The sequence below is a fragment of the Solanum verrucosum genome, unplaced genomic scaffold, assembly GCF_900185275.1.
Source record: "Solanum verrucosum unplaced genomic scaffold, falcon-dt-bn FXZP01000268.1, whole genome shotgun sequence".
Lineage (NCBI taxonomy): Eukaryota > Viridiplantae > Streptophyta > Magnoliopsida > Solanales > Solanaceae > Solanum > Solanum verrucosum.
The window spans coordinates 665,001-685,902 of NW_026019957.1; the positions used below are offsets into that span (position 1 = coordinate 665,001).

Below are 20,902 nucleotides of genomic sequence, written 5' to 3' on the forward strand. Positions count from 1 at the left end.
TTATACCTAGGACACTTATATTTAGCTATTCGTATTTAGGAACAATTTAACTTTGACGAGCATATCTTTTTTGAGGTTCCAACAATATTTATATAACACTCTTGGTTAAGCTTTTTCATTGTTCTTTGTACGGATAAAATTATCCAATACATTACAAAATCAATTGAGATATAATTTTATCCAATATGTTATGAAATTAATCGAGATGCATGCAGACACATGTACCATGTTTAAGTCTACGTGAAGATATCACAAGAAATGACATAACTTTAGATGATTAGACAAGACATTCAAAACTACGGAAGATATGCATTCATAAGGTAAGTTTGTAAAATCTTTTTGGCTGATGAAAGAGATTAGCTTAAGGTAAGTGATACTCCCTTGTTTCAATTTATCTTTACTTTTTGTGTTAAAAGAATTTATTTTTTTATATTTTATAACTTTTAAATCTGGCGAAATGGTTATTTTAAACACGTTTTTTACTACTCAAATGTGTGTGTATCACAAACGCCTAACACGTAATTTTAAAAATAATTATAAAATGACACGTATGATTATAAAATGACACATGTATATATGATCACTCCATGTCATTTTTCCTTTTATTATATTTGATTAATATACCTGCACTTTCTCTTTCCAATTTATATTTCTCTTTGTCATAGCCATCTGCATCTCCATCCCACAATCTCATTTCAACTTTTTCTTATCTTCCTTACCATTTTCCTTTTTCCAACCTCTTCTACTCTTTCCATTGAAGTAAAAAATGTTGGCACGATTTTTGATTGTTCACAATCTCGTCGAAGTTGATTTTGGGTTCTGTTGGATTGGGATTTTGGTGGTGACCGGTGGCGCTAAGGAAAAGTGGAGTCTATTGGGTGGTCTGATTGTTTCTAGTTGTTCACAACTGACGGCGTTGTGAAAGTCGAGACTTATTGGCGGAGTTAGTTTGGGGTTTTTGTCGTCGTTGTTGTTGTTGATGGTTCTCATTTATAATTGTTGGTTGAAGCTTGTCGGAGATGGTGAGAACGAAGGAGTTTGGTCGGAGAAGGTGAGGAGGACGAGAAGAAGGCAATAAGTTTGGGTTTGGTTTGGAACTGAAACAAGGGGTCAATGTCAAATATATTTGAGTTTTTTTGTTTGATTTTCTACTTATCTAGGTAGGTTTTCGAATTTATTTGTTGTTTAGTTTGGATTTGATCTCTATTGTGTCTTTGTTTGGTTTTGGGGTTTTAGTCGATTACATTGATTTTGTTGATTTTTTTTGGGAATTTCGCATTTTTGTGTCTAATGTTAGTGTAAGATATTTTGGTAGTAGTGTTATGCCTTCCATGACGTTTTTCATTAAAAAAAAGAGCTATATAATAACAAGAAACGATAGAGAAGAAATTTGGGGGAAAAAGATCAAAAAAGAGGCCAAGAAAAGTTCAAATTTTGTCCAACAATGGTGTTATATGCAAATAGGAAGATGATGGCTTTACAAAGCCCTAATGTCACTGTTAGACCCTTTTCCAAGGGTCTCACGCTCCTAATAGGTGTGTGTCACACACTCTTTGATATTCACTGCCACATAGGATGCCAAGTCAAAAATAATGTTTAAAATATTGTGTTTTGATAAGTTCAGGGGTTCAGATGACAAAGGGACAAGTAGAAGGGTTCACAATACAAACACATACAAATATAAGAATCCACCAGACCATTTCGCCTTTAAATCTTAATATTCTTTTTTACCTTTATTTACATCCCCTTGTATAAACAACATATTTCTATATTCTTGAACTTCGTATTCAATCAAATTAAAACACATAAAATAACCCAAGAGAAAAAAGATGTACCAATTATGAGTGTTCAAATCCAAGGTAGAGATAAAAACACTAGGTAATCCAAAACAGGATCATCAAAGTCATACGATCCCTATACTAATGATAAATTAGTCTAGTGCAAGTTAGCAAATTCAAACATCACCATTATTTAAACAAAAATTAAGAAGAAGAAAAGTACAAGATGGGCATTTTCGATTGATCAAAAATTTTGAAAAATATTTTCTTTAAAAAAGCAAGCTCGATAAAATAAGGAAAATAATGTCCCAACTGTCGCATTATCTCCTCAGACGGCTCACAACCATCCACCCTCCATTGGCTTCATAGTTGTCTTAAATATATAGAAATGTACTTAGGATAATATATTTTACCAGCTTACCGAACACAAGAAAGTAAGTAAAAAACCACTTATTTCCTCGAAAATATTTTCCTCTGGACCAAACACACCCACCATCACAAGGGAAATTGCAGCTTTTTTTCTAAAAATTTAACCAGAAAAGTAATTATGTATTAAGGCTTTGGACTGCGTTTATGTGTAAGAGAGATCACTAATTCAGTTGCCAAGGGTCAAATGTCTACTACTTTGAACCCATCCATAGGATATAAAAGCAATTAAAGGTTTACAGACGCAGCAAATTCAATGTTTCACAGTGAGGCCACAATTCAAGCTTTCCTCTCGAGTTGATTATACATGAAGAAACAAACACTTCTTAATATGTCATAGACAATGACCACAAACTCACAGAGGGAAAGGAGCCCCCTCCAGACATGGGTCTGAGCAGCAATTAACCCATTGCATACTTTTGGGTCCAGCTCCGAGCAGTTGCTTCGTACTTGCTTTTATCAGTCTTGTACATATGAGCAATCTCGGGCACCAAAGGATCATCAGGATTAGGGTCCGTTAGCAGAGAGCAGATTGACAGCAGCACCTGCAAGCAAATAGATAACAGAATAAGCCACCATCATACATCCGCCCACCATAATCTGTTTTCTTGACTGCAGTTTGATAGATCAATTTATGGTTAATGCACTTGAAATGAACAAGGTATAATTTGATCCGTCCACATGTTACCCTCTTTTAGCTTTCTCGAGAACAACTTAAACTGGGAACAGAGAAACTACTGGTATTCAGTTTCTTAAATTACACTCTCGACAGAAGGAAATTATTACTGCATTCCTTTAATAAAAAGATTAACAAATGTGTTTGAAACTATATCAGAAATAACCTTGGAAATCGTAAGTGCCGGGCTCCATTGTTCCTTCAGAATGTCGAGGCAAATGCTGCCATTGCTGTTGATGTTTGGGTGAAAAACCTTTGTCCTAAAAGCTACCTGCACATTGTTACATAAATGATGTGTCAAATTTTCACAGGGAAATGAATAAAGAAGAGAAAAGGATATACACGTTGCAGAACATTGTCTAGGGAGACGGCCAATACTTGTGTACTTTGGCAAATGAATCTAAGAGCACGACAAGTCAACTCTAAGAAAATACATGAAGAAAGTCAATCTATTGTTGGATTCTGTATGGAATAAAACAAAATTATTCACTAGGATACCAACAAGAAAAATAGAGTTCGTCTCCCCTCTAGTTAAGGGTTCAACATAGTACTCATGAGGGGAAGGTTTTAGATGAAATTAACAAGATGCATGTTCTCAAACCTGAGGAACTGAAAGCCATTGCCTATGCAATTCATGCACCTAACACTGAAAAGTATAGGGAATTCCAAGATCTCACAATATAGCTAGTTACACAACATGAACTCAACCAAAAGGGAAATCCAAGTCATCCTTCTTAGTCTTTTTGGATGACGATGGTGTCAAGACCAACTTGTGCACGCTCCATTAATCAACCGAGCAGTCTGCAACTAGCACACAAACCACAATGCCAAGTAACCTGCTTACCAAGGTTGGAGCAGATTGGCTCATAGAGAGTGGTATAGCAAGGATCTAATCCTAGGATCTCCCAGTTATTACTCCTAAGCATCGAACACTCACCAATCTCTTTGAGCCAAATCCAAGTCATTCTTCTTAGATTGAAAGTGTAATCGTTCTCCCATACAGTTCACGACTTCAGTGGATTCCACACAAGCAAAGCAAAGGTAAAGACAATTGGAAAACCACTTGACTAAATAATCAAGCTAGAAACCAAACTCTTTCTTGTCACTAATACATGAAGTAGAGCATACTTCAGCAGCTTTTGAGTAAATTATATCGTGTCTCGAAATTTCCACAAGTCCTGGAGTGCAGGTTCTCAAATAAGGACGAAAGAAAACTCACAGGCAGCTATACCATCACTACCATGTTAGCAAAATGCAGATACACAGAAAAAAGTTGGGCTTTCTTGATACCAGTTTGATTGACCAGTCTATATAGATTTTACAATCAACTTAAAATTAAGGCATGACTAATAGCAATAAATTTGAGCTTTATAGAAGGCCCATTAACACAATAGTTCTGAAATGATGAAGGGAAGGAATCAGCTCTCCCCCTAGCAAATGAGCTCTATCGTTTGTACTTGTCTTGAGATATTGTTGTGGAAAAAAAAAGAATTTGCAACCAATTGACATATTTTATTGCAAGTCTGAAAACAATAGCATACTGAGAAAAGATCCCAGCAAGATGTAGGAGTAATGCATTGATTAGCAAGCAAACGCCTATGTAACCCCACATGATGTGGATGGGATACCTTTGGAGGCTTAAATGGATAATCGGGTGGAAAATGAATGGTCACAAGAAACACTCCGCCAGCATAAGGACTGTCAGATGGACCCATAAGTGTCGCTTGCCAGTGAAACATATCTTCTGCAACTGGACCTGATACAAGCAACAGCACAATAATCAGAGAACAACATTCCACACAGAGATCTTTAACAGGTTTCACAAAGCTACCTCCCTAATACAAACAGCAAAAGAACAATGGCAAAAAAGAAGAATGAAAAACCACACTCACGCACCATTTTTCATTATTCTCTTCCCTCCATCAAAACCATACTAACAAAAAACATGCGAGAATGAAAAACAACAACACTTCATGGTGAAAAAAATGTGTGATCAAACCCAAAAAAATAACCTGAATTCTTCACACTTCCCACATCATAACCAAGGAATCATGTAGGCAAGCAACTAAAAAGATAATCTTTAAAAACAACCAGCCAATTTCTTTATTTTTTACCCACCCCACCTAGAATGATCAATAAACCAAAAAGAATTTAATCCAAGCCTGTGTTTGCAGCAAGAACAAATGCATCACATACCCTTTACAACTTCATCACTTAACAACAGTTAGTTAATACATCAATTTTATCAACAGTATTCTCACACACACAACCTTACTTGTCAATACACCAGCCAATTCACTGAAATAAAGGAAAGAATCACTACAATAATCATTCAAATACGAAAACCGCAGAACAAAAAAGGGAACAAAGAGATTTAGAGTTGGAACCAACACTGCAAGAACTCACCCCGCCCGAGAATCAATAGACAGAAAGAATTTCATCCAATCACTTGTTTCCAGCAAGAACAAATGCATGATAAACTTTTTCTCACCAAACCATACTTAGTTAATACATCATTTATCACTAAATGCTTTTAACTTTTGGTTTAAAAAAGACGACAAGTGTTTTTCATCAACAGTATTCTCACACAACCTTACAACTCAAAACATCAGTCAATTTCGTAAAAAAGCAAGGAATAACCATCAAAAAATCATAACAAAATACCCCGTGTAATTCCACAAGTAACAAGTGGAGTTTGCTAGACGGTATACAGACCTTACCCTACCTTGGAAGAGTTAGAGAGTATTTCCAATATACCCTCGGTTCAAGTAACAATTTTTTTGATAACCCAAAACAAAAAACAATCACTCACATACAAATACTACATAACTTAAAAAAGAAGAAGAGCAAAGTGATGGATGGTACCAGCACTGCAAGAGGTAGGAGGATCTTTCTGGAGATCCTTGAGCTCTTTCAGAATCCTCTTGGATGCCATTTCCGTACACAAAATCCCTAATTACAACAACAACAGCAAAAAAACCCTAAATCAGTTCAAGTATATAACGAAGATTTTCTACATGTATAGCAACACATATACAAATATATATATACATACATACAGAAAATAATCAGAATTTGAAAAACGAGAACAGAATTGTTTCATACCTCAGAAATCCTCCTACTCAATTTTGATTTTTTTTTTCTGGAAATGGTAAGAGTTTTTTGTTTGGTGAAACGAAGAAGGGTTTTATAGGCACAAAGAAGAAGAAAATTTTAGGTACAGTGAACTCGTTTGGTAACTTTATTTTTTATATTCATTTATAACCCTATTGTTCTGTAAATGTTGCAATTTAATCCCTTTGAACTTGTATTCATTTTTTTAACTTTTAATCCTAATCTTCGAAGATCACTTTCTTAGTAACTTATAGATGTCTCATACCCTAAAGGCCTAAACGTGTTGCACTTGTGGACTAGATTTTGCTATTTTGGGCAACTCCAGGTATAACATTTAATTTCGATTCTTTAAGGACTCATTTGATACAATGAATAAGAGATAATTATTTTTAGAATTAATTTTGAGATGAGTTTATTCCACGTTTATTTGTGATAATATCAGGCGATAACTTATGCCAAAATTATAGTGTTATCTTTATCTCGCATTGAGGATTGTGGAATAACAAACATGGGATGACTAACGGCGGGAGCCCCTAAAAGACAAACAAAAAATTGTACCTAAATGTATTTAAAAGAAGTTTTGGGGTGGCTAGTGGAATTTCTGATAAAAGACAGGGTAGATAGATCGGATACTACAAATTATGTGAACTGTCAACTCTGTTGTCTTACCTGTCGTCTTCTTCTCTGAAAACCTCTCTATCTCTGCTAGAAAAACCCGAAATTGCCTTAAGGATCACATCGTTGACCCGATTTCGACCCGGATTCAAGCTCCGAAAATGAATGACGCCGATGTCTCCAAGCAGATCCAGCAAATGGTTCGATTCATCCGCCAGGAAGCAGAAGAAAAAGCTAATGAGATTTCCGTTTCTGCTGAAGAAGTAAGACCTATATTGAATTTCAATTTTATTATTTCTGTATTGAGCATTGTTCCGATTCATAATCGGATCCAAAATTAGAAGTCAGGCAAGTGTGAATAGTGCTGTAGTCACCAACTTTTGTGATAAATTATATGGTACTTTTGAGAAATTTCGAGTTATATATGTTGTTCGAGTCTAAAGAAGCACTTTTTAGAAAGTTTGACTATTTGAGTTCTGCAATCTAGCATTGGTTTGAGTCGAAGGTGGATCCAAAATTTGAAGTCGGGGTGTTATTTGTGATTGATTCTAAGTGTAGAAGTATAGTACTTTTCAAAAAATTTGAAACTAGTTCGAGTGTTCGACTCTAAAAAGTTTAAAATGTGTACTTTTCAGAATGTTTTGACTATCTATTTTCTGCATCTAGCATTGTTCTTTGTCAGAGCTGGATCCAAAATTTAAAGTCATGAGTGTGAATAGTGAAGCAAGCATTATTTGTGATAATAACTGTAAAGGTATATGCTTTTTAGAAAATTTCGAATTAAATATGTTGTTCAAGTCTATAAAGTTTTAAATGACACTGTTTGGAAAGTGGCGAGTGTGAATAATGCTGCAGTCACTAATTTTTGTGATAATAAATGTAATTATAGGGTGCTTTTTATAATCTCCAATTATATATGTGGTTCATAAAAAGCCTTAAAATTTGGATCTATTGCCAATATTTTTTGTGATAATAATTGTAAATGTATGGTACTTTATAAAATCTCCAATTATATATGTGATTCGTCTAAAAAGTTTTAAATCTGTACTTCTCAAAAAGTTTTGACTATCTAATTTCTGTAACCAGTTCTGAGTCAGTGATGGATCCAAACTTTAATTGCCGAAATGTGATAATAAGTGTAAAGATAATCATACTATTTGGAATTTTGAATTATATATGTAGTTCGAGTGTAAATAGTTCTAAATATACATATTGTCAAAAAAAGTTTCGACTATTTGTATTTAATTGGAGTTGAAATGTTTTAATTAATTAATTATATATATATATATATATATATAGTTTCAGCTAAAAGTAGCTGTGCTTCTCAATTCACAGAGAGATAGTTGGATCTGCCTATTTTTGGAGTCCCTTTTAAGGTAATTAGAGAAATAATGGTCTTTGGATGTGGTTATTTCTTAGGAATTCAACATCGAGAAGTTGCAGCTAGTGGAAGCAGAGAAGAAGAAGATCAGACAAGAGTACGAACGCAAAGAGAAACAAGTGGATGTTCGCAAGAAGATGTAATTTTTTCTCATTTGTTTTGGTTCGTTGTTGTGTTATTATTTGTGCTTTACTTCAAATTGGATTGAAAAAAATGTTCTTTGATTTTATGTTTGGGAATTCATATTGCTGGTCAAATGCTACAATTTGATTTCTGTTAGCCATCAAAATGCCGTTGTGCTCTAACTGTGAAGAGAAGATATTCAGTAATACTATGACTGTGACAGCAATTTGATTCGTTATTTCGTAACTATATAAGCTATCACTTGATTTTGGATGAAAATGATTACTTTTATTTGGCGTCTTAGCTTAAGATTTTAGCTTGCAGCTTAAGACTCCCTCTTTATCTTTTAGTATATCCAGGTTTCTTCTTGTGTTGTTCATGCTTGGTCTGAAACATCATGGATGTACTTTTTCAGTTGGTTTTGCTGGGTATTTCTGAAGTACAAATATTGTGTATTATTTGGAGCTTTTGTAGTGTTGTACTCTGCTACCATTAAATATTAATACCTTTTTTAGTACTTCTTGTTAGTTAGGATATAGTAGTTCTTTTTGGAACAAGCCATATGGTTATATTTGGTCTGAAGTTGATTTCCTAGCAACGTTCTTTTCTGTAGATTGTAGGAAGCCAGATCATGTTGAACTAGGTCTGAAGTTTAAATTTCTAATTGCTATTGTTTTGCGAAAATTACATGCTATGTGATTCAGCTTAATTATCTAATTTGAACTGCAATTGGCCGACATGGTCTTTAAAGTTTCTTCTTAATGTACTTCTTGTAGTGAGTACTCCATGCAACTCAATGCCTCTCGAATCAAAGTTCTTCAAGCTCAGGATGACTTGGTTAACACCATGAAGGAGGCAGCAGCAAAGGAGCTCTTAAATGTTAGCCATCATGAGCACGGCATCATAGATTCTATTCTTCATCACCACCACGGCGGTTATAAGAAGCTTCTGCATGATCTTATTGTTCAGGTATGATGGACGTTAATCTACATGATGTTCTCTTCTTCTTTTTTCTGGACTTCATGAATTAAACTATGAGATCTTAGAAACCGAGTAGGAATATTATAGAAGATATAATATGTGTAAGTTGACCAATATTAGTCATCTATTGATGAGGTCATAAGCATCATGTTATCTGAGCTCTTAGGCGCCAGATTATGAATCCTTATTTGGTTTTTACGGCATTTACTGTATTTTACAATGGGATGAGAATATGAAAATTGTGAATATCACTTGCTTCAAGTTTGGACTGGGTCTTAAGTCTAAGACCCTATTAGAATCATGTTATAGTTTTAGTTACCAAAATATAATTGGATAGTATTAAAAGGAACTTTTACTGGTACCTTACCTTCCTTCTGGATACTTCTAAAATTGAGGCTCAACCTCAACAGAATCTAAAATTGTAGCACTTACCCTCATGGTAATAAGAAGCGTGCAATTTCTTCTTTGCAAGTATTTAAATGTCTAGAGTGCTATGACCAAACCCAATTCTATGATTAACAACAAAATTATTGTCTTTTATGTTGTTTGTGACTGTAATTGGCTGGACTGTTCATGGTGTCTGGATGGCTTACTGAATTTATTATTGCTTAGTCTTTAGGCATGATTTGAAACCAACTCTTTCTGTTGCAGAGTTTGCTTAGGCTTAAAGAGCCTTGTGTCCTTCTGCGTTGTCGGAAACATGACGTACACCTGGTTGAACATGTACTGGAGGGAGTAAAGGAAGAATACGCAGAGAAGGCAAACGTCCATCAACCTGAGATCATAGTTGATGAAATCCACCTTCCTCCTGCTCCATCACATCATAATATGCATGGTCCATCTTGGTAAGCTGCTCTATTACAACCTTACTTTCATGAGTATCTGTTGGTTGGATTCCTTTCTTTCTCTTGTTTTGCGTGTTATTGCTTTTGGGAGAAATTAGCGTTCTGAAAAATCACGTAACTCCTCTTACCTACTTCTCTCTCTTTATCCCCACAGCTCCGGAGGAGTGGTGTTGGCTTCTCGAGATGGGAAAATTGTGTGTGAAAACACTCTTGATGCCAGATTGGAAGTTGTGTTCCGTAAAAAACTACCAGAGGTACTTCCTTCTGCCCTTTACTTCATACTTCTCAGATTTCTGTGGTCTGGTCTTGCCAATTCTTTTGATTTTTGTTCCTCTAGTGTACGTGATCTACTGCTCGAGTTTTAGCTGTCTATCCATCTCTTATTATTTAAAAAACTTATTCAGATAAGTTACAAAGTGTCTTGAACTGTTCATTGTTTAACTTGATATGCATTTTAGAGGATTATTGTTTCTTATTCATGATTGATCTCTATGGAATAGCCTCTTGCAGCTCAATTCATTGACATGTTGTACCTTTTAGCTATGTGGTTTAATATTTGTACTGTCATCTCCTTATCATTTTTGTCCACTAAATTTAGTTAATCTGGGTCGAGGGAAGGTCAGTTGTTTAATAATATTTGTCGAGACTTTCTTAAATCTTGAAAATTAAAATAAAATATCTGTAAGGTAATATTGGTGCTTGACCCGTTTAAGGTCACAAGCTAATTGAGACTTGAGACTAATTAGCTTGTCATCATTTGATCAGTTACTTATATATTACTACGCTTAATTAGTTGATTTTTTTGTTGCTGTCCTGAATATTGCAGATCCGCAAGTGCCTATTCGGTCAGGTTGCTGCTTGAGCAGTTGGAAGCTTTTCCTGTGTTTATCCCTCTTCGTTCATCGCTGTGTGGATTCTGAATTGGCAAAAGACTGAATTCAAATCATCATCCATCGCTTTGCTTGTGTACTATTATTTTATTTTCTCCAAAAAGACTTGTTTTGCAATTCTGGAACTGTCTCGTTTTCTTGTGATTATTTCATTTGGGGGCATTGCAACAAAACTTGTGTTGAGTGATAATTCTGTACTCTAGCACTGGGCTTGGGCAATTTTTTGCAGTATAATGTATGTCAATAAGCTTGATTTATCGGTTGAGACAAAGTTATTGTGAGTAATTTCCCTCTGTGTAATGTGTAGTTAAAAATCTATGCTACTCAAGGAATTGTTCCAACAATTCTTTGATAATAAAGTTGTCGAGTTGGTTGAGCAACAGATTTCAGGTTCAAAACTTAATGCATACTTTCTCGGTCGATCTCGTCTACAAGGTTTGTCTAGTGTGATTTACTTCTTCTTTGAGAACAAGGCCTGCCTAGTGTGCAGCTGAACACATTTTTCTTATGTTCAAAGAATCATTTAATACATAAAAAGTATAATCTTTTTAAAAATACGACGTTTTAATTGCTACTTAAATTTTATCACATCATAATCCCCGACAAAGGCTTATGATACGCTAAGGAAAAAAGTAGATTGATGTTATGAAGTCACTTAGTCCTATGCTATAGTAAGAAAAAAAGTATGGAGGTTATGAAGTTACTTAGCTGACTATTATACAAACGGAAAGATGTTGGTACAGAGTCACCTCATTTGTGGATATAAACTAGGTTATAAAGAATAGAGTCTTAAACTATGGATTGAGATTACATTAAAGAACAATAAAGCTTGACTGAGAAAAGTCTAGAAGATCGATTCAATAAAGAAAGTCTCTACATGAGAGGTCAATCCTATTTTCATTGTAATGACGCGTTTGATATGGTCGTGTCATTACCTTATTTTTTCTATCACTTTAACTTCATTGCTTATTATTTAATAAATTTATTTTATCATTTATCCTACTTTTTTTTTTTTTAATAATAACTCTACCATGTATTATATTTCCTTTATAATATTGCAGTTTATTATTCATATTAGACAAATTAATTCGGATTAGCCTTGCAAAACCATTAAAGGGATCGAAAACTCAAACAAGTTTCACAATTAGCATTCCATATTAATTATGTCTTCTCCACCCTCCAACCCTCTCAGGATGAAACGAAATGTATAATGGAATCAAAGACTACAATCTACATTGTTAAGGAAGAGATAATTGTGACAATCTTGAAATAAAGAAGTTTAGGATAATTGATACACTTATCTTGTTTGAGCACTCGTGAGACCCTCCAAAAATAGTGCATTTTTAAGATTTCAATATGATTGCACTTAACATTTTTGGAACTTGTGAACAACATATATAACTTCAAAGAACTTCTTTAATAACAACACAAAGAGCAAAAGGAAAAACAAGGGAAATATAACATATTCAGAAATTACAAAGTGCACTAGCAAGTAAAGTTAATTCTATACACTAACTGTTTTCTAACTAGGCAAGTTGAATATATCTACGACAAGTTAAAATACACTAATAGTATATAATATGGGAGAAAGAACTTGCAATAATCTCAGCAATGACGTGGGATTGTCTTAGAGGACAGAGAACATAGTCGAGGACTCAAGTAAGTATAAGCACTAAGCATATCTGTATAATTGCAAGTGGAAGTGCATAGTCCATTGTTGTAAAATTGCTTGTAGGCAAATTCAAGATTTAATTTTTAAGAAATAGAAAATTTTATAGTGGAAATTATTTATTGATAAACTCAATAAACTCTAAGATACGTTGTCTACGACATGAAAATAGCTAATAACAAACTCTTAATTTATAATAGTACGAAACCTACTTTGATGAGATATAGGAAAACCAATTTCTATATTACTTTTTGACTAAACGTATTATTTTAGATATAAAATAATAAATACCAAATCCTAAAAATTATTATTAGAAAAAGAAGGTGTTTAAAATGAAAAAAATAATACTAGTATTTAGATTTTGACTCATTAAGTAATAATAATGGTATTTTTTTATCAAACTATTGATGACAAAGAATATTTTTCGAACAAATTATTAATTGAGGATATTTTTATTCAATGTTGCATATATAGTTCAAAAACATTTGAAACCATATTTCGTAAAATCTATATAAAACCCACTATCAAAAACAATTACGATTTATCATAAAATAAAAATTCCGACTCCGTCTTTTAGATTCAGAAAATGATGAAACCCTGTTAGGGAGTGGGCCGTCCACAATGTAAATATAAATTAGTTGGATCAGTGAATTCCGAATAAAAAATAGTTTGATTCTTCATGTATCCTCCCATCACTATTTTGACTCATTTAGCTATCTACCTAACTTCTACTCGAATTAGTTGGAATAAACCCCAAACTCTATAAATTTATGCATTACCTATTGTAAACTAGGCATAATAAATAGATATACATTTAATTTGGTCACAACTGATAATTAAGCATTCTAATTTTGTGAATACATATTTAGACACCTCAATTCATTTTTACTGTGTCTCGTGGACATTTGATACTAACGTGACACATATATTTTAAAGGTGTCTAGATGAAATAAACCTTCATTTGAATTGATGAAATAAATCAAATCATTTCCCCCTCAAATATAGAAGTCATCTATATTTAACCAAAAAATATTTGTCATGTATTTATTGATTTGATATAAATAGCGGGTGCGAGTACTTTTTTTCATATATATATTATTCTGTATGTGTAGATACATGGAGTATGAGTTGGTTAATGTTTTAAAAATTTTAAAAATACAAAAGAGTTATGCAACCATGAAGAAAGGGAATGTGCATTGGTATGCTACATTCATTGCAAATATTTTCCAATAATAATTGAAGATAGTCAACTTCATGGAAATAATGCTAATAATAACTCTTTTTTCCCTCTCTTTTCAAATCACTTGACTACAAAGTAAGTAATCAATTTTAAACATCTTTATGATCCAATAAAATTGGAGTGGATATTTCTAAAACATTGAATATTCAAAGGTTGTGTCTGAAAATGTTAGAGGTACAAAAACTATTTTCAAGAGACATTTGGTTCAAATAACGCGTTCAAAATAGTTCGTAAAAAAAAATAACTTCACAAATTTTAAAAAACATTGTATAGCATTCAAAGAGGAATAACAACAACAACAAAATAATAATGTGATAACTAAAACATAAAAGTAACAGATATATAGTAATAAAACTCAAAAGATAAGAAATTACGAGAATATTGCTATTACTACGAGTGAAAACATATTAAACGCCATTAAAAAGCGTTACTTATTTTTTTTTAAATGAATATTAAAAGCCATAATTCTTCTAAAAACAACATTAATATCTAAAAGTCTATTTTTTTTTAATTTCTTAATTGTTCTATTCCTTTTTTGCTTTTTTGGGTGGCTTTGCTTGTGTTGTTAATTTCCACATGTTTGATTTGTCTATTTTTGACTAATTAGTAATTAGTGGAAATTTAATTAATTTCCTGTTTCCCTTTAGCTGTGTATTTTTTTATTTGTTATAAGTCTTAATCAACAAATTTCTCTATTTTCACTTATCTTAGTTAAAAGCAAATTTCCTCATTAGTAAATCCATTGATATTAAGTACATATTGCTTGTAATCCATATTATTTAACCTTTTTAATTACTAAGTTTTGTTAGAAAGAAAATGATTATTTTATGTGAAAGTAAATATTTCCAGATCCATCAAGTTAGGGATGTCTTGGGTAGGTGTGATCAGAAATATATTTGGAATTTTGAATTTATAAGTTATAATTTCAAAAAAAAAATAAAAAAAATTATTAGGTTCTAAATAAATTAAGTGATTTTAACAAAAAAAAACTTAAATATAGGATTTTGATCAAAGCTATATGAGATACATCTTGTTGAACTCGTAACTCGAATTTTAACTTTGTCTCTGAGATTCTTCTATATTTAATTTGAGGTCTCAAATTTGAATATGGAAAAAATTCCTAACAAGAAGTGTTTCCACTTTTAATGAATTCTACAATGTATCTGGTATAGTAGAAACTATCATATATATAGTAGACTGGTCTCCCTCTCACTCCTATGTATCTGGTATATCCTAGATACATGTAGATCACATCAGATACATATAGTGATACAGATAAATGTATCTAGCATGATTTAGATGTATTTTAAATGGCATAATACCAGGGGTGTAGCTATCCAATTGGACACCCTTCGTCGGAAATTACACTGTATTTATAAGTAAAATGATATTTTAAATGGTTAAAGAACACATTTTGGACACCCTTGAAAAACAATAAAGTTTCTTAGCTCAATGGTTTTAGTCGTTCAGCTCAAGCTAAGTCCTTTGCAACCTGATGTGCGCGGGTTCAAATCCCCTAAATATGTTATTTGACTTTTGTTTTTTCTTTTATTTACATTTAAAATTTAAATAAATTTAAAAGTAATTATTTAATTTAAAGTTAATAAGCAAATTCTATTTATTTATTTATTCCATAAAACTACTAAAAGTGAAAAGGCTCCATATAGAATTTCTTTTAATATAACTCGTTTGATTCTTTATTTTTCATTTCTTATTCTTAGTCATCAGAAGTTCGTGAAATCTTGAAGCATAAACGTGATTTCACTCTAAACTAAATTTTCTCTTCCTTTTTTCTTTGTTTGTTTACTCTATCAAATAAAAGTGAACATTATAGCTAAATATTATGTATTTTGATTGTAAAATTTTTGATATATTTTTTAATTAAAAAAATTAATCATTAATGTTACGTAGTGTGATTTACAAATTTTAAGTGCACCCATTCATTAAATTATTTTTATTAGCTATTAAATTTTTGGACACCCTTCGTAAAATTTCTAGCTACGCCACTGCATAATACATAAACATCACTCTTAACTTGGCGTCAGCTGACAACTATGACCTTTAACTTTGGGTGTGCACAAGTAGGCACTTAAACTTACATAAAATTGAACAAATAGACACATTCGTCCTACATGACACCCTACATGGCAATTTTGTGTCATACGTGGCATCCTACGTGTATTATGTCATGTAGGACACGTGTGTCTACTTGTTCAATTTTATGCAAGTTTAAGTGTCTACTTGTGTACACTCAAAGTTGGAGGGTAAATGTCATGTTTATGTATTATGTCATTTGAAATACACAACTAATAACAAATATACATGTAGCTGGGTGTATCTTTTCAATATATGATAAAATACGTAATTATTTGAAAAATATAAATATAACTAATATTATATATACCATTTCAAAATAAATGAATTGTTAAATCTTTTTTTTGTAATTCAAAATAAGTGAATTGTTCGAAGTTCAAAAGAGTCAGGTTGGAAGTTTTTCCAATCATGGGCATGCCAAATTCATGGCACTATAAAAATGGAAGGGGTTTGTGCTAAGACTTAGCCATCAACTCCACACTCTTTGGAAAAGAGAAAGTCTCTCTCATCTCCTTTGTCTTTTTTCTTTTTTTCTTTTCATAATAAATAAATCTGCTCAATTCCTCTTAAATTTTAAAAAAAAATTATTGTGCAGATTCAACTTTCTCCAGCATTCAGGTTTCTCTCTTCCCCCTCCCCCTCTATATAAGGTCACAAAAATATATCGTATATATAAGTTATGTTTAGTATAAGAACAAATCTTTTTTTAGAAAATTACAAAATTTTAACTTATTTTCTAGTATTTAGTAAGTAAGCAAAAGAATATTATTCAAGAATATATTAATATGTAAACTAGCAAAACATTATAGAGATGAAATGAGGTGGGAAAGTGGGGGTCCGGGAGTGACAGGGAACGAGATGGTCAAAGGGTGGGGTTCTGATCGTTGGATGAATGAGGAAGAAAACTTAAAACCTTGCTTATGAAATTTATTTTTTCTATTTTCATTAGAGAAGTAGTGTCAACCACTCTCATATTGTTAGAAATTATTCCCTCCGTCAATCGAATTTATGTGATGATGGCTAACACGAAAAATAAGAAAGAGAGACTTTTAAAGAAAGAATAAATCATAAATATCTATATGACTAGATAAAATAAATATTTTAAACTTAAATTATTATATATATAATGTTAAATGTCCATTAATTTTTTGTATGTTTACTTATTTGATCGGTTTACAAAATGCAAACTAAGAAGTTTAAAGTTAAATTATTTTTAAAAAATATTTTTTTTTTGGACTAACTAAAAAAGAAAGAGTGTCACATAAATTGAAACAAATAGAGTACTATATATAGAAAAAAATTTTCCTGAAATTGACTAAAAATAAAATAATGACACAAAAATTGGGACAAATGGTAAAAAAAAAAAACAGAATAATAATATTTACAATTATTTTGCACGTCATGAAATTGAATTTGCTTAGTAAAGACAAAAAGAACTTACGATAAATACACCATATGTTATTTACTCGTTTGCCCCTGCTTTTTCCTTAAGTCTATAATTACATGTGTTTTTTTATATTAAGAAACCAAAATTGTTTAGGATTAGATATTAGTTTGTTAATTTATTTGATCCATAACTCACTAGGATTTGCCTAAAAATAGGAAATATGTTTTCCAATACCTAGTCAAACTAGGTTTCGTACTATTATAAATAGAGTCATTATATTACTAGCTAAATTCATTTAGTAAAAAAGCATACTAAACAATTTATCGTAGTTTTATGAAATAAATATCTTCCTTCGTTTATTTTTCTTGAATAGTGTTTCAATAGAGTCTTGCTAACATCAAGAAAACATATTGTGATTTATAGAAGACGTTTTTATTAAATCTTGAATCTGTCTCTGACAGTGACGAACAATTTTACAACAATGGCATGTCCAAAACCTATGAAAGCTACATCTAATGGAATATTCCAAGGAGATAATCCATTGGACTATGCACTTCCTCTTGCGATTGTACAAATATGTTTGGTGCTTGTACTTACTCGAGTCCTCGCCTATATTCTCCGTCCTCTAAGACAACCCCGCGTCATTGCTGAGATTATTGTAAGTTCCTTTCTCTCCTTTTATACTATCAGTGTATTTTAACTTGTCGTAGAAATATTCAACTTGCCTTAATAGAAATAGTTAAGTGTATAGAAGTAACATTACTTGCTAGTGCACTTTGTTTGTCTGAATATGTTTTGGTTGTTATAGCGAGATGTTACGTTGTTACAAAGAATATGTCATGTAATGTAACATGGAAAATCAGTTCAAAAATTATTTGGACGTTATGCTGAAATATTGTTATAGAGAAGTCTGATTGTAGATTGATCTTGATTTTGGCAGGGAGGGATTCTACTTGGTCCATCTGCACTTGGCAGGAACCTGAAGTATCTCAATGCAATATTTCCACCAAAGAGCCTCACAGTGTTGGATACTTTAGCAAACTTTGGCCTTCTCTTCTTTCTTTTCCTTGTTGGGCTCGAGTTAGATCCAAGGTCTCTTCGTCGTACTGGAAAGAAAGCTCTTAGTATCGCCCTCGCGGGGATTAGCCTCCCTTTTGGATTAGGAGTAGGGACTTCATTCATTCTTAGAGGAACTATTGCTAAAGGTGTTAGTCAAGGCCCTTTTCTTGTCTTCATGGGAGTAGCTCTTTCTATCACTGCCTTCCCTGTGTTGGCGCGGATTCTAGCTGAGTTAAAGCTCTTAACGACTGATGTTGGTCGAATGGCCATGTCTGCTGCAGCCGTGAAAGATGTGGCTGCTTGGATTCTACTTGCACTTGCTATTGCCCTTTCAGGTACTGGTCATTCACCCCTTATTTCACTATGGGTACTTTTGTGTGGGACGGGATTTGTCCTGCTTTGCATAGTCATTGTTCCTCTGATATTCAACTGGATGGCTAAACGTTGTCCTGAGGGTGAGCCGGTTGATGAGTTATACATCTGTGCTACACTTGGAGCCGTGCTGGTTGCAGGATTCGTTACTGATGCAATTGGTATTCATGCCTTATTCGGGGCTTTTGTGCTTGGAATTCTTGTACCAAAGGAAGGGCCTTTTTCTGCTGCTCTGGTGGAAAAAGTTGAGGATCTTGTTTCTGGTTTATTCCTTCCATTGTACTTTGTCTCCAGTGGACTGAAGACGAATGTAGCTACTATTCAAGGGGCACAATCATGGGGTCTTCTTGGTTTAGTCATATTCACATCGTGTTTTGGAAAGATCGTTGGCACTTTTTTGGTCTCGCTATTGTGCAAAATGCCTGTTCAGGAGGCTGTTACGCTTGGTTTCTTGATGAACACTAAAGGTCTAGTGGAGCTTATTGTCCTCAACATTGGAAAAGATAGAGGGGTACGTTTCATTTAGATCGACTAAAGTACTTTTTATCGGTTTTGAATTTACTTTTTGTAAGCTTACATTGTTTCGAATGTTCTATCTTGCAGGTACTGAATGATCAAACATTTGCCATCATGGTTCTGATGGCACTCTTCACAACGTTCATCACGAGCCCTATAGTGGTATCCGTGTATAAGCCAGCTAAACTGGCTATAACCAAGTACAAGAACAGAACGATTGAGAGGAAAGACACGAGCAAACAACTCCGAATCATGACCTGTTTCCATAGCAAGAAGAACATTCCCACAATGATCAATCTCATGGAGGCTTCTCGAGGTACTGCAAAGAAAGAAGGACTCCGCGTCTATGCAATGCATCTTATGGAGTTGTCTGAAAGATCTTCAGCAATTCTGATGGTCCACAAGGCTAGAAAAAACGGAATGCCCTTTTGGACAAAGGGAGGGGTATCGGATTCTAATCAAATTGTTGTTGCTTTCGAGATGTTTGAGAATCTCAGCAAGGTGTCTATCCGACCTACAACTGCAATCTCTCCGATGAATACCATGCACGAGGACATCATTGCTGGTGCTGAGAGAAAGAGGGTCGAAATGATAATTCTCCCGTTCCATAAGCATCAGAAGATTGATGGACATTTGGAAACAACGAGAGCTGATCTTAGGCATGTGAACCGGAGAGTTCTTCAGTACGCACCTTGTTCAGTTGGTATCTTGGTAGACCGAGGATTTGGTGGTGCATCTCATGTATCTGCTAGCAATGTTGATTTCAAAGTAACCATCTTGTTCTTCGGGGGTCATGATGATCGCGAAGCACTTGCTTATGGAATGCATATGGCAGAGCACCCTGGCATTAACTTACTCGTGGTTCGTTTCCTAGTAGACCCTGAGGTTGCTGGAGGGAGTGTCACGTTAGATATGGACCAAATTATAGCACCGAGGCTCAATCCAAGGATGAAGAGTTGCTTACCAACTTAAAACACAAACTTTCTAAGAACAGCTCGATCAAATATGAAGAGAAGTTAGTAAAGGACGCTGCAGGGACTACAGAATTAATTCGTGCATATAACCGATGCAATCTGTTTCTTGTGGGAAGAATATCTGAGGGTGAAGTTGCAGCAGCATTGGATAAAAAGAGTGATTGTCCAGAATTAGGTCCTTTAGGTAACTTGTTAACTTGTCCCGAATTTTCAACTACAGCATCAGTTTTGGTGGTGCAACAGTATCGAAACGAGTTATCTCAAGATTCAATCAATTCCTTGAAGGATGGAGAGTTAACAGAAGGAGATAGTGATTCAAACTAAAAAGTACTAAGTAGTTTCAAATGTTCGAGTTATGTAGATAGTAAGTGAAAATACTGTTGATTCTCTTAAACATAGGAAAAAGTAGTAGTCACAATTAGTTTGTACTCCTAACATATTTAGAGTTTGTTCATTTCCCTTGTTTTTCCTTCTGCTCTTTTTGTTATACATGTTGTTCGGAATTTCTAAAAATTTTATCACATCCGTATCGAAACTTCATAAAATACTCTACTTTTGTTTTCAAGATGGTCACAATTATCTCTTCTTTACAAATGTAGCCAAACAATCAATACGAAAATAATAATCAAGATAACTAATCTCACAATTAGCTAAGATCTTATATCAAATATTAAATAAAATTAATCTCAAATTTTATCGCGAAATTATTAACATTACCTCAACTATTAAACGAGTGAAAAGTTAATGGAAGGCTTGTGTTAT

General features: G+C 33.4%; 2 protein-coding genes and 1 pseudogene across 2 annotated transcripts; 2 read left to right on the forward strand and 1 right to left on the reverse strand.

The window, feature by feature from the left end:
* Window positions 1–2,372: 2,372 nt before the first annotated feature.
* LOC125814524 (ubiquitin-conjugating enzyme E2 10) lies at window positions 2,373–6,027 on the reverse strand. The gene is made up of 5 exons (XM_049493975.1): window positions 5,986–6,027; window positions 5,746–5,832; window positions 4,509–4,636; window positions 3,047–3,151; window positions 2,373–2,749 (listed from the first exon to the last, which is right to left on the reverse strand). Exons 2-5 carry the CDS (start codon window positions 5,813–5,815, stop codon window positions 2,606–2,608), a joined length of 447 nt encoding a protein of 148 aa, XP_049349932.1. The 5' UTR covers window positions 5,816–5,832; window positions 5,986–6,027; the 3' UTR covers window positions 2,373–2,605.
* Window positions 6,028–6,646: 619 nt separating this feature from the next.
* Window positions 6,647–11,207, forward strand: LOC125814517 (V-type proton ATPase subunit E-like). The gene is made up of 6 exons (XM_049493969.1): window positions 6,647–6,872; window positions 8,029–8,129; window positions 8,890–9,082; window positions 9,746–9,939; window positions 10,094–10,193; window positions 10,766–11,207. Exons 1-6 carry the CDS (start codon window positions 6,771–6,773, stop codon window positions 10,799–10,801), a joined length of 726 nt encoding a protein of 241 aa, XP_049349926.1. The 5' UTR covers window positions 6,647–6,770; the 3' UTR covers window positions 10,802–11,207.
* LOC125814730 (cation/H(+) antiporter 18-like) lies at window positions 11,147–20,464 on the forward strand (annotated as a pseudogene).
* The last annotated feature ends 438 nt before the right edge of the window (window positions 20,465–20,902 follow it).